At 37.1% G+C, this 11,692-nt stretch overlaps 1 protein-coding gene across 1 annotated transcript; it reads right to left on the bottom strand.

Annotated features, from left to right (window-relative positions):
• Positions 1-3,202: 3,202 nt before the first annotated feature.
• Positions 3,203-11,055, bottom strand: amt (aminomethyltransferase). The gene is made up of 9 exons (XM_038294052.1): positions 10,808-11,055; positions 7,931-8,098; positions 7,712-7,792; positions 7,357-7,488; positions 7,194-7,272; positions 6,902-7,047; positions 4,396-4,576; positions 4,061-4,216; positions 3,203-3,494 (listed from the first exon to the last, which is right to left on the bottom strand). The coding sequence occupies exons 1-9, from the start codon at positions 10,925-10,927 to the stop codon at positions 3,319-3,321; spliced, it is 1,239 nt and encodes a 412-aa protein (XP_038149980.1). The 5' UTR covers positions 10,928-11,055; the 3' UTR covers positions 3,203-3,318.
• Positions 11,056-11,692: the final 637 nt, after the last annotated feature.

Genomic DNA, 11,692 nt, shown 5'->3' with positions numbered 1-11,692 from the left:
CTCTAATGTTGGTATATTGATGTGCACAATTAACCACAGTGTTTGTGTTGCCAAGTAATTGTTAATATATATAAAATTAAAATGTTGTGAATATTCTACTTGAGAGACAAAAATGATAGGGTGGCCAATGCTTGGTCCCCCATCTAGTTCCGCCCCTTTCGTTATGTTAAAAATTTGTATGCTTTAAAATTAAGTAGTTTTGACCTCCCTTTATTTGTATAGTTCTAATTCACAACACATGTTTTCTAAATGAATTTTGTTTTGTATACACTCTGTGTATACAAAATGACAAAAAATGTCTAAAATAACCTTTACATGTAATTTGATCAGATTATAGGGAAGGAATTGATGAAAAAAGAAATAAAAATTAATGATATCTCAAGAAATCCAGCAGATTGCATCGAGGAAGCTTTGCAGAATTCCCTCTTCCTAGATAAACATGCATATACAGCATTTAAATTGCAATTAAAATTGTGTTAGAAATGCCTAACATGAGGATGGCATGTTTAATGAGACACCACAGATCACTTTTATTGCCAAAATTATATCCAACTAAACCGTTTGTGTTCTAAGTCATTAGAATTACCAATACTTTGCTGTTGGCTAAATCCAAAAATAACAGGTTGAATTTTTTTTTATTTAATTCTTTAATGTAGAAATATACATAGGATTATTTTCAGTAACTTGAAAAACTCACAGATGATTGCGAACAATGTTAACATTTTGATTAATTCTTAAAAATTAAGTTGAGTTAAGGCACATCTCACACTGCTGGCTTGTGTGCAATCATGGAAAAATGTCAGTCAAATTGAGGACTAAATTTCAGCTCTTAGATTCTTCTGGAAAGACAACTTACTGTGCTGAGCCATAATGATCATCAATCATAATGATGATAGAAGTACAGAGATGGTAACATCTGGTTTTGTTGGTCTTTAAGTGCAGGAGGGAGTTTTATATTTCACTGAATAGAAGGGATCAAAAGCAAAAACTAATCTAAAGCATAATGCCACAAATTTAGTTTAAAAAAAATAAAAACGTGAGCTATTTCACTGCGCACGCTAAAAATTGCGTTTCAGAACTTATAGAGCCAGACTAGATGAGAAAGCCTAAAAAGGATCGCTTGGTGTGAGCCACATGGACAAAGAAAACCTCTGGTTGCCATGAGTCTGCCTGCCTGAAAAAAACAATATGTCTTTTAATGATTTTTGATCATTTCATGTGTTTACTGATGGATACAGACAAAGCTAACAGGATGGACTGCATTCTATGCTATACTACAGTAATATGTTTTGAGCTGTTGTTGAAGCTTGGAGCTTAAAGTATCAGAAAATATAAATTCCCAGCTGGCTGGGAATTAAATATAACAGTTATCCATGACATTAACATGGCATCCAACATGGATGGGCATTGAATATAAATTCGCATCACCACACTATTGTGCCCTTCGACTTAAAGGATGGAGTTAAATCAAACAGTTAAAGGGCTTTTTACCAATTATGGAGGAAATGTATCCAAACTTAAGAAATTTGCAGAAAACAATAAAATCCTATTAAAAAATGTCTGTTCTCTGGCATTGAGGGGACAGGACTCATTTTGGTCATTCTAACTGAAGAAAAACAGGAAAAAGTGAATTTGATCTCATCTCAAACCATGAATATTTTTTAATTAACACTGACGCAACGTCTCAATCATGCTGTTGGGCCGGACCACACCAGACATCCGTAGCTATAGAGGGATGATTTAGATCAAAGTGCATACATGTGTTCAAATGGCCAGAAACTAACGGAAGAAAATTGTTTCAGGGCCTGAATGTGTTCACAGATGCTCTCCATCCATTCTTTCACAGAGAGAATGTACAGTATAAAAGGGTTGTTCTCTCTTTAATAAAAAAAATGACAGAGACATAATTCAATTTTTTGGTAGGTTTATTAGCAAAGGTGTTAGACAAAGTATAACAAAGTATTGGCTCAGAGATGCTCATTGCAAATACAGCATATTTCACTTTGATTTGTAAAAAAAAACAGTAAATTCATGAATCATTGGTCTTCAACCTTATTATTTAGTTCTATGCAGTGTTGGCTTGTCAAGTTAACCCCCAGTAAAATACACTGGAGTTTGTTGTTGTGATCTGACAAAATGTTAAAAAGTTAAAGTGGTTTTAATTATTTTTCTAGGCCCTGTAAAAAGAACATTTACAAAAATATGTATTGAGGAAAACATTGGAAAAGATATCTATGTTTCAGATTAGTGAAACATTTTCTGAACTAGCTGGTCTTGTTTTCACCCAAATTATTATTTCAGATGCAAATGGAAAGCAAACTATTTTCATTCAAAAGATACTCTTGACTCCAAAGTTCAACTTTAACAATACATGAAAGCCCAAGTTTCTCACATCATAGCACAGCTTCAAGTTATTAGTCAGTAGTACATCTAGTTACTAAGAAGCTCCAATTAAATACTTAATTGCTTCTTTAAAGGAACAATATTATACTGAACATCTCTATAGATTAGACAACTATTGTACCATCAATCTTCTCTATTCTAATTAAAACTTTTTTTTAACAAAAAAAAAAAAATCAGCATGTAAAGTAAACTATGTATTGTACCATTTTCAAAACTGTAAGTAAGACTTTTTTATTTCAATTTTTGAATTGAATCAATGCTATCAAACAAATTAAACCACATTATCATAAAAGAAAAAAACATTAACTTTTTTTGAAAATGGCAAGAATAATGATTATAGAAGACAAAAACATTTGCATATATGTAATGTGTTAGTTTTTTTTTTATTATAGTGAGCTTAAAAGGCTCTGTCAACTTGTATCAACATTTCTCCTTTTTTATATCGTACCTTTATATTTCAACCAATGTATATCAGTGTTTTCCTTAATTGTTAAGCATATAAATTAAATAGTTTGAAGGTCAATACAAGGCTAAAATATAAATCAAAATGACTGCATTTTGATTTATATTGATTTGATTTATTTGGAAGATGCACATTAACTATCATAACTGCTAGTTTGCAAAATTATCCAAAAAGTTATTTTTTAAATCCAGCATCCTTGGAAACAGGGAGAATTTTGTCTCTCTTAAATTTAAATAAATGTAGTTCTGATCCATTAGAGTTGCTCAGTTTTATAAAACATGAAAGAATTATTATTATTATCTTTAAGTGAATGAATCAATAATTCATAATGCAAGATGAAATGCCACCCGTCTGTTTAAATCCTAAATTTGCCTTGCATTGCAGGAGTTTAACACCAGAAGGTAACAGCAGTGCTTAAGATACAAAGACAGAAAGATCCAGTGTGTTCCTCCCTATCCTGAGTAGTAGTTTGTGGGAACAAAGGGCATCTTGGTGACCGTTGCTGGGACGGTTTTCTTCCTGATTTCAACCTGGATGGCGGTTCCGTTCTTAGCGAATGCTGCATCTACGTAACCCATGGCAATGTTCTTTCTTAGGCAGGGGGAGGGACAGCCGCTGGTCACTTCCCCTGTATAGCATGAGAAAGGAGAAAGTGGAAATAGATCAAATTCTATGTTAATATAACTCTGGCGTTCAAGAAAATCTTCCTGCAATGCAGCAACATATGAAATTCTGGCTGTGCTTCAAATTATGAATTACTGCTCATTTACTGATGAGGAATTTCTTTATAAAGAGAACAGTTTTACACTGATAATTACCTAATACATTTCTTATAATTAAAAAAATATATATTTTATGTCCGATTTAAAATCAAGATAAGACATTTTATGATGAATTAAAATGTGTTTATGCAAGGATTCTGGCGACCTCTAGTGGTCATAGTATTTAAAACAGTTTTAACCACAAATCAATCTATCTATCTATCTATCTATCTATCTATCTATCTATCTATCTATATTCGTGTATTACTTTAAACTGTAATTCAATCATTTCAGAAACATAAAAATTTTTCAAAAGATATATGGAATCGAAGTTCTTCGATGATTCTCTCCACATGATTCTCTTTTTAATTTAAAATTCAGGAGTGTAAAACCACATAGCTCCCTATTCCAGGAACCCCTTTAACTCTCTCACCTATGACTTGTCCTGCAGGGCTCACGATGGGGGTGTGCTGTCTCACTGGGGGTCCAGTGGACACCAGTCCAACTCGTCTCCTGGCTGTCTTAGCCTTGATTTGTGGTATAATGATATCGGCACCGGGGAAATCCTTTGTCTGACGTCTGCGCTTTCCTGTGAGACAACAGGAAAAGTAATGGAGCCATTTGACGATGTTTTATCAATCAGGTTTATGCTAGTGAAATTACGCATGATCAGTTGAGAAAAGAGTTACCTGCCTCACTAAAGCTGCAGTGAAAGATACATGCCTACATAGATCTATTTATAGACTGATATGAGAAATAAAACCAGACCTATCGTCCAAACAAGACTGGCTTCCACAGGTGTGGTGGTCTCATCGATGTCATTGCCATAAAGACAAAGTCCCGCTTCCAGACGAAGACTGTCTCTGGCTCCCAGACCGGCCAGCTTCACCTCACTGTTGCTGAGCAGCTTCTCTGCCAGTTCAACCACTTTTGAACGAGGAACAGAAATCTGGGAAACACAGACAGACAGAGGAGTAACTTTAAAGGCCAGCGACCAAAGATTTTTATCAAAGGAATAAAGGCAATAAAACAAAGGCTCCAATCATCCTTTTCTCATACATACCCTGATATTTATTGGAAATAAAGGATAGAGCAGAAGATGAAGCTGCTCTGGTCAAATTAGACCCTCATTATATATTTTGGTCCTCTCTGTTCTTTGAGGGGCTTCTAAACAATTTCTCAAGAAGTGCAAAAATATTCTTTCAGGATTATTTCAGGTCATGCAAAATCATTAGCATTTTTTTTTTTGTTTAAATATGCTTATAAATGCTGCTTGTGCAATATTTAACTATTTAATGTGAGAAAACAGGATCCCAAAGTAATCATAAAAATGGCTTTGCATGTTTGCATTTATGCAGGTATCTGTGTTGTTTTTTTTTTTTCTTTTTCTAGTCTAGAAAAATAATCTATATTGTTTTCAACAAAAATAGTGGATTGAAGTCCATCCATAAACAATGCTGCATTCAGTTAATGGTTTATAACATGAACATCAATGCAACATCAATGGCTGTTTGTGTATTTGCCTCCTGTAAAGTAAAAATGAAAGCAAAAAAAAAAATAAAAAATGTGTATATATATATATATATATATATATATATATATATATATATATATATATATATATATAAATAAAACACCTGCAAAGGGCTTTAAATGGTCTCTCAGTCCAGTTCTGAAGCCTACACAAACATGTGGAAGACTTCAGATTTGACAGCTGTCCAAAAGGCGACCATCGACACATTGCACAAGGAGGGAAAGACACAAAAGGTTATTGCTGAAGAGGCTGGCTGTTCTCAGAGCTCAGTGTCCAAGCACATTAATAGAGATGCAAAGGGAAGGAAAAACTGTGGTCAGAAAAAGTGTACAAGCGATAGGGATCACCACGCCCTAGTCGAGATTGTGAAAAAAAAAACCATTCAAAAATGTTGGGGAGATTCACAAGGAGTGGACAGCTGCTGGAGTCAGTGCTCCGAGATCCACCACCAAGAGACGCTTGAAAGACATGGGTTTCAACTGCCGCATATCTCGTGTCAAGCCACTGTTGACCAAGAAACAGCGTGAAAAGCGTCTCACCTGGGCTAAGGAAAAAAAGAGCTGGACTGCTGCTGAGTGGTCCAAAGTCATGTTTTCTGACGAAAGCTAATTTTGCATTTCCTTTGGAAATCGAGGTCCCAGAGTCTGGAGGAAGACAGGAGAGGCACAGGATCCACGTTGCCTGAAGTCTAGTGTAAAGTTTCCACCATCAGTGATGGTTTGGGTTGCCATGTCATCTGCTGGTGTCGGTCCACTCTGTTTCCTGAGATCCAGGGTCAACGCAAGGCCACTATCAGAGCAACCTGGGCTCTCATAACACCTGAGCAGTGCCAGAAACTCATCGACTCCATGCCACGCCGCATTAATGCAGTAATTGAGGCAAAAGGAGCTCCAACCACGTATTGAGTATTGTAAATGCTCATATTTTTCATTTTCATACTTTTCAGTTGGCCAACATTTCTAAAAATCCCTTTTTTGTATTAGCCTTAAATAATATTCTAATTTTGTGACACACGGAATTTTGGATTTTCATTTGTTGCCACTTCAAATCATCAAAATTAAATGAAATAAACATTTGAATGCATCAGTCTGTGTGCAATGAATAAATATCATGTACAAGTTACACCTTTTGAATGCAATTACTGAAATAAATCAAGTTTTTCAAAATATTCTAATTTACTGGCTTTTACACACACACACACATATATATATATATATATATATATATATATATATATATATATATATATATAGGAAAGGCATACTTTGTGGTGTACGTAACCTTTTTCATTTTAAGCTTTTAAATCTCTCAAAATCAAATGGCTTTCTGGACACAACTGGTTTAAATCAAAGCATATTTCCGTACTAGAACGGTCGAATATAAATCCAGAAATAAATCAAACTGGAAATATGAGGAAAATATCGAGGCTATTTATTCAATCCAACATGGGTTGAGTTATTTCACAAAGAATGGGCAAGAATATCAAGAGTAAGTAGACACATACACCAAAAGACTCGAAGATGAAGTTGCTGCAAATGTAGCCGTATGAATCATATCAGACATGATTCAAATAAACACATATAAAGTGCTGTTCTAGTGACAAAGATTTATCTATAGTTGACAGATTTTATAATATTTTTCACATATTCAGCTCACAGTTTGAACGGTCTGAGAAAAGAACATGCAAAAATAGACAACAACTCAGAACTTAATGTTGATTTAATCACAGGAGGTGCTCACCTCCACTCCATCTTCTCCAGTGTATCCACAGCGGGTCACCCTGCAGTCAGGAATGCCGAACACTGTGACCAGGGTGGAGGACATGAAGGTCAGCTTACTGAGGTCCCCCTTCAGCCCTGCCTGAAGCACCTGAGCCATGGTGGGACCTGATGCAACAAAGAGAAAATTTTAGAATCTGCACAGAGAGCTTTGGATCATCTTAGAAAAAACACTAAATAAGAAACTTAACAAAGAAAAATGCAAAAAGGAAGAAAGAAGGAAAAACAAATGAAGGATGAAGTGATTATTTCACCTTGCAAAGCAACAAGGGCTTCATCAATGAACTCCAGGTCCACATCAAACCCAGCAGCTTTGTACTCTGCCAGTTTGGCCTAAACATAAAAAAAAACACAGAAACACCCTTCAGACATTTTCCAGAGGATTCCAGGCTGCTCTTCCTGCACACATTGCTTCACCTTCATATGAGCAGAGTCTTTGTCAGCGCAGCCAGCGTTGGAGACCACATAGAGGTAACCCTGGTCTGTCTTTGTCACTATGAGGTCATCAATGATTCCTCCTTTCTCATTGGTGAAGAGAGTCAATGTACCCTGAATGGTGCGAAGATGGTGAGAGAAAGGATGAGAGGCTGAGGACCTAAAGACTCAAAGAGAAATCTATGAACCAAGTCACATCATGGAAGTTAGAGATTGATCTTCAATCTATTCAGGATTTTTAAAGTAACAAAATAAAATGTTTTCATGTATTTAGCAGCAGAAGAAGCTTTGCGATGTTTCATTAACAGATCAACCAGAAAGGGAATCTTCCTTCTACCTGGTTGTCCTTCAGCTCTGCGATATCTGCCACCACCAGAGACTCCATAAACTTTACCCGATCTTTGCCATGGATTTTGGTCTGAGGGGAAACAAAGGTAAACATGCGCAACTTACAAGCTTCATAGGTATGCGTCTCCTTTGTGTTTTTAAAGGCTAATCTCCATTTAACTTTTCCAAAGCCATCAGCTTCTAACATCTCAGCTCCACTTTTCCTCACCTGCAGCATGTGGCTGACGTCAAAGATGGAGCAGTGCTCCCTGGTGTGCGTGTGGGAGGCGATGTGGCTGTCTTTGTACTGGACGGGCATACTCCAGCCTGCAAAATCCACCATCTTTCCACCATGGTGCCTGTGGAAGTCAAAGAGTGGGGTTTTCTTCAAGGGAGCCTGGGGTGGGAGGGGAAACAACAGAGTGAGTCTGCAGCAGAAACAGAGCCACTGCAGGGATGACTGTAGAAAGAAAGAACGTAGCAAAAAACCAACACAAAGTAGGACCCACTTAAAGGAATAGTACACCCAAAACATGATTAGCCTTCATTTTCTACTCACCCCCATGCTGAACAACACTCTGGAGTACTTTTTTGATATCTCAAATGCATCTGGAGATCTGGGAGGCTTCTTGCTGTCTGCTGACATTCAAATAATGGAGGTCTATGGTGACCGAGACAGAAAGGTCCATAAAAGTCCACAAAAAACGTGTCAATATTCCTCCATACTGCTCGTCCAATGTATTCCAAGTGTCCTGAGTGGGTAGCATCCAGAATTTACTCGAAACGAAGTCATTTAAAATGTTTTTAGAGCATAAACAGTAGTGTATAGGATTTCCTGAAAGCGCGCACACGCGCGCTCACGACGCTACGGAAGCCGGCAGATCAAACCAGATGAAAGTGCGCATTCAGCGTCTGCTCTTCCAATAATGCAAGCGTAGAAGAAGAAATGTGCTGTTTACCTGTGCAAAGAAAGAAACAACGAAAGAAAAATATCTGAGGACTTCAGTGTTGAGGAAGAGCATGAGTTCTTTGCCGAGCTGAATGCGCTGGTTTGGTCTGCCGGCTTCCGTAGCGTCGTGAGCGCGCGTGTGCGCGCTTTCAGGAAATCCTATACACTACTGTTTATGCTCTAAAAACATTCTAAATGACTTCGTTTCGAGTAAATTCTGGATGCTACCCACTCAGGACACTTGGAATACATTGGACGAGCAGTATGGAGGAATATTGACACGTTTTTTGTGGACTTTTATGGACCTTTCTGTCTCGGTCACCATAGACCTCCATTATTTGAATGTCAGCAGACAGCAAGAAGCCTCCCAGATCTCCAGATGCATTTGAGATATCAAAAAAGTACTCCAGAGTGTTGTTCAGCATGGGGGTGAGTAGAAAATGAAGGCTAATCATGTTTTGGGTGTACTATTCCTTTAAGAATTTTTTTTATAAATTTCAACCTAAAAAAAAAAAAAAAACTCCCCACAGTATCACGTTGCTACTAAGATGCAGGGCAAGAGCTTTCATCAATCTTGCCCCACCTGAGCTGTGCATGTCTGCAGCTCCTCTAGAGTAACTATATGCCCCTCTGGGTAGGTTTGCTGTTAAAAAGCTTTCTTTTTATTTCCAGATGACACATATTGTTTAGTAACTTTAACCTTGCTTTAACCTTCTCATTAACTTCTCCCTGACCTCCATGATGTTGTCTGCTCACCAGTGTTCTTTAACAAAGTGTCTTCGCAAAATAATAGCAATGATTAATAATAATTGAACTTTATTGATCTCACATTGGAGAAATGTACCTCTGAATTTAACCAATCCTCTTGGCGAGCAGTCCGGCTGCCATCGTGTGGCGCCCAGGGAGCAGTTTGGGGTTAATGGTCTTGCTCAGAGACCTAAAGTGCCAGCTGTGGGAGTGGGGCTCAAACTCAGAACCTCAGGGTTCCAAGCTCTATATGCCCTAACCACTAGACCGCTAGAAATATGCTGACACTAAAATTTAATGGGTAAGGAACAGAATGCTTTTCTGATTTTTATCTGTAACCAAAAAATAAAAACACTTAGAAACAGGTTTCCTTTCTTTAACAATCGAGCACTATTGTGTTTTTTTTTTTTCAGTCATTTCTAATCCCAAGAAGACAAAAACTAAATGTCTCTTCAATCGAGGAAGGAAACTAATTCAAATGTATCCATCTGTTGTGCGAGGAACTTAAATCAGACTTGGAACCAAACTTAGCTTTCAACACCATTATGGAGATAATAATGTGTAAAAATCCCAACTCTACATTAACAGCTCTACTGATAGTCTTCCTTCTGTCACAATCTCATCTTTTGTTTCTCTAAGTGACCTTTGAACTGGCTGGTGAAAGGGGGGGCTTATCAGCATACTCTGATAACACTAGAGAAGCAGTCACTCGTGGTTTTAATAAAATCATTTTGTGCAGCTCGGTGAAGCGAAGAGGACTCGGTCTGCTGGGACCCATGAACATTATGTCTGACTGAACAGGCTGCTCTTTGAAAAAGTGTTTCTGTTAATAATCTGACATGCAAATACATCAATATTTATTCAGACTTTATCCTGAAGGGATTCAAGCTTTTAATGTCCATCTATAAGCATACTTAAATGCCAGGAAACACCATTGTTTTGTGGGATATTTTCACTTATTGAAAGGAATGCACAATTTCACAATGGTTATCACATTTAGTCAGCTTGTTTGCGTGGATTAGGTTGAAAGGGCTCATTTAAATTTGAACTCAATACAACAGATACCCTTGCTAGAAGTGAATCAGAGGTGTTATTTCCCATTAACCCTGCACATTATATTTGGAATTTTAATTATTAAGATTTCAGTTTTCTAGAAGGTGAGAAAATTAATGAACTTAAACTTTAAATTTTGCATTCATTAATAGGAAACAGCATTAAATTAAAACGATTAATCAAAAATTATTTCCAGAAAGTCTTGCTTGCACTTAAAAAAAACTTAAAAATGTTAAGATCAGAAATCAGTTGTTAAAGCACAAAAGCATCTGCTTAAAGTTTGCATGATGTTCCATGCAAACTTTAAGCAGATCAGTCTGCACCCTTCCAGACAGAGCATGGTTAGGGTCCTCTTACCTCTGTACTGAAGTCCCGTCTCTCCCGCAGGAATTTCCCCGCACATCCAGCACCCGTGACCCGCAGCAAACTCTCTCTGGGAGCCCGCAGCCCGGCAGCAACCGTCAGCCGAGCCCACATCCTGCAGCCTGATCCCCGCAGAAATGTTTCCCTTCAACCCGCTCCAGAGGTGTTACCACTTCCGCTGTGCTGTTTCCAAACTGTTTCAACTCAACAACATGGGATTCCTGCTTTCCAGGCTAAAAAACACATGAAGCGATGCAGGAAGGAGCAAAGAATTGTGGGAAATGTAGTTAATAAATCAACGGGAGGCGTTGATAGGATGCTTAGTTATGCCAAAGCCTCAGAGTGTAAAAGAAAATTACATTATCATTATATTATAGACAACATAATATCGTGGTAGTAGAAAAAAAGAGGATATGATTAAAAAATATAAGAAAAATAAACAAATGAATTAATTCCATTTGTCTCTGACATTGTTTAATCATATCTTTATGACAAACAGTTCAGCATTCTGATGCATTCACAGCATTTTTCATATTTTATCACATTACTACCACAAACTTTAGTGCTGTTATTGCATTTGCTGTGTGATGGAGACAAAGTGAAGCATAAATATGTGGTAGGTGGAACATGTTGCATAAAGATTATTCCAATAATCTAAAAAAAAAACCTGCAAGTTTTTTTTGTTTTTGTTTTTTGCAGACAGCTCTGTCAGAATGATGGAGAACATTTGTGCACTTTAATCTATTGCCATACAATCTCTATTCTAAAGATTTAAAGTGACCCCACATCATGATGCTGCCACTACTGTGCTTCATTTGGCCAAATGTGCAGACTCAGTTTAACGTGTGACATAAATGAAAACACTGCCTTTCTTATTGA

Source organism: Cyprinodon tularosa, unplaced genomic scaffold, assembly GCF_016077235.1.
Source record: "Cyprinodon tularosa strain WSP-4 unplaced genomic scaffold, ASM1607723v1 ctg333, whole genome shotgun sequence".
Lineage (NCBI taxonomy): Eukaryota > Metazoa > Chordata > Actinopteri > Cyprinodontiformes > Cyprinodontidae > Cyprinodon > Cyprinodon tularosa.
Note: the sequence above shows the minus strand (reverse complement) of the source record. Positions and strands in the feature narration are given on the sequence as shown.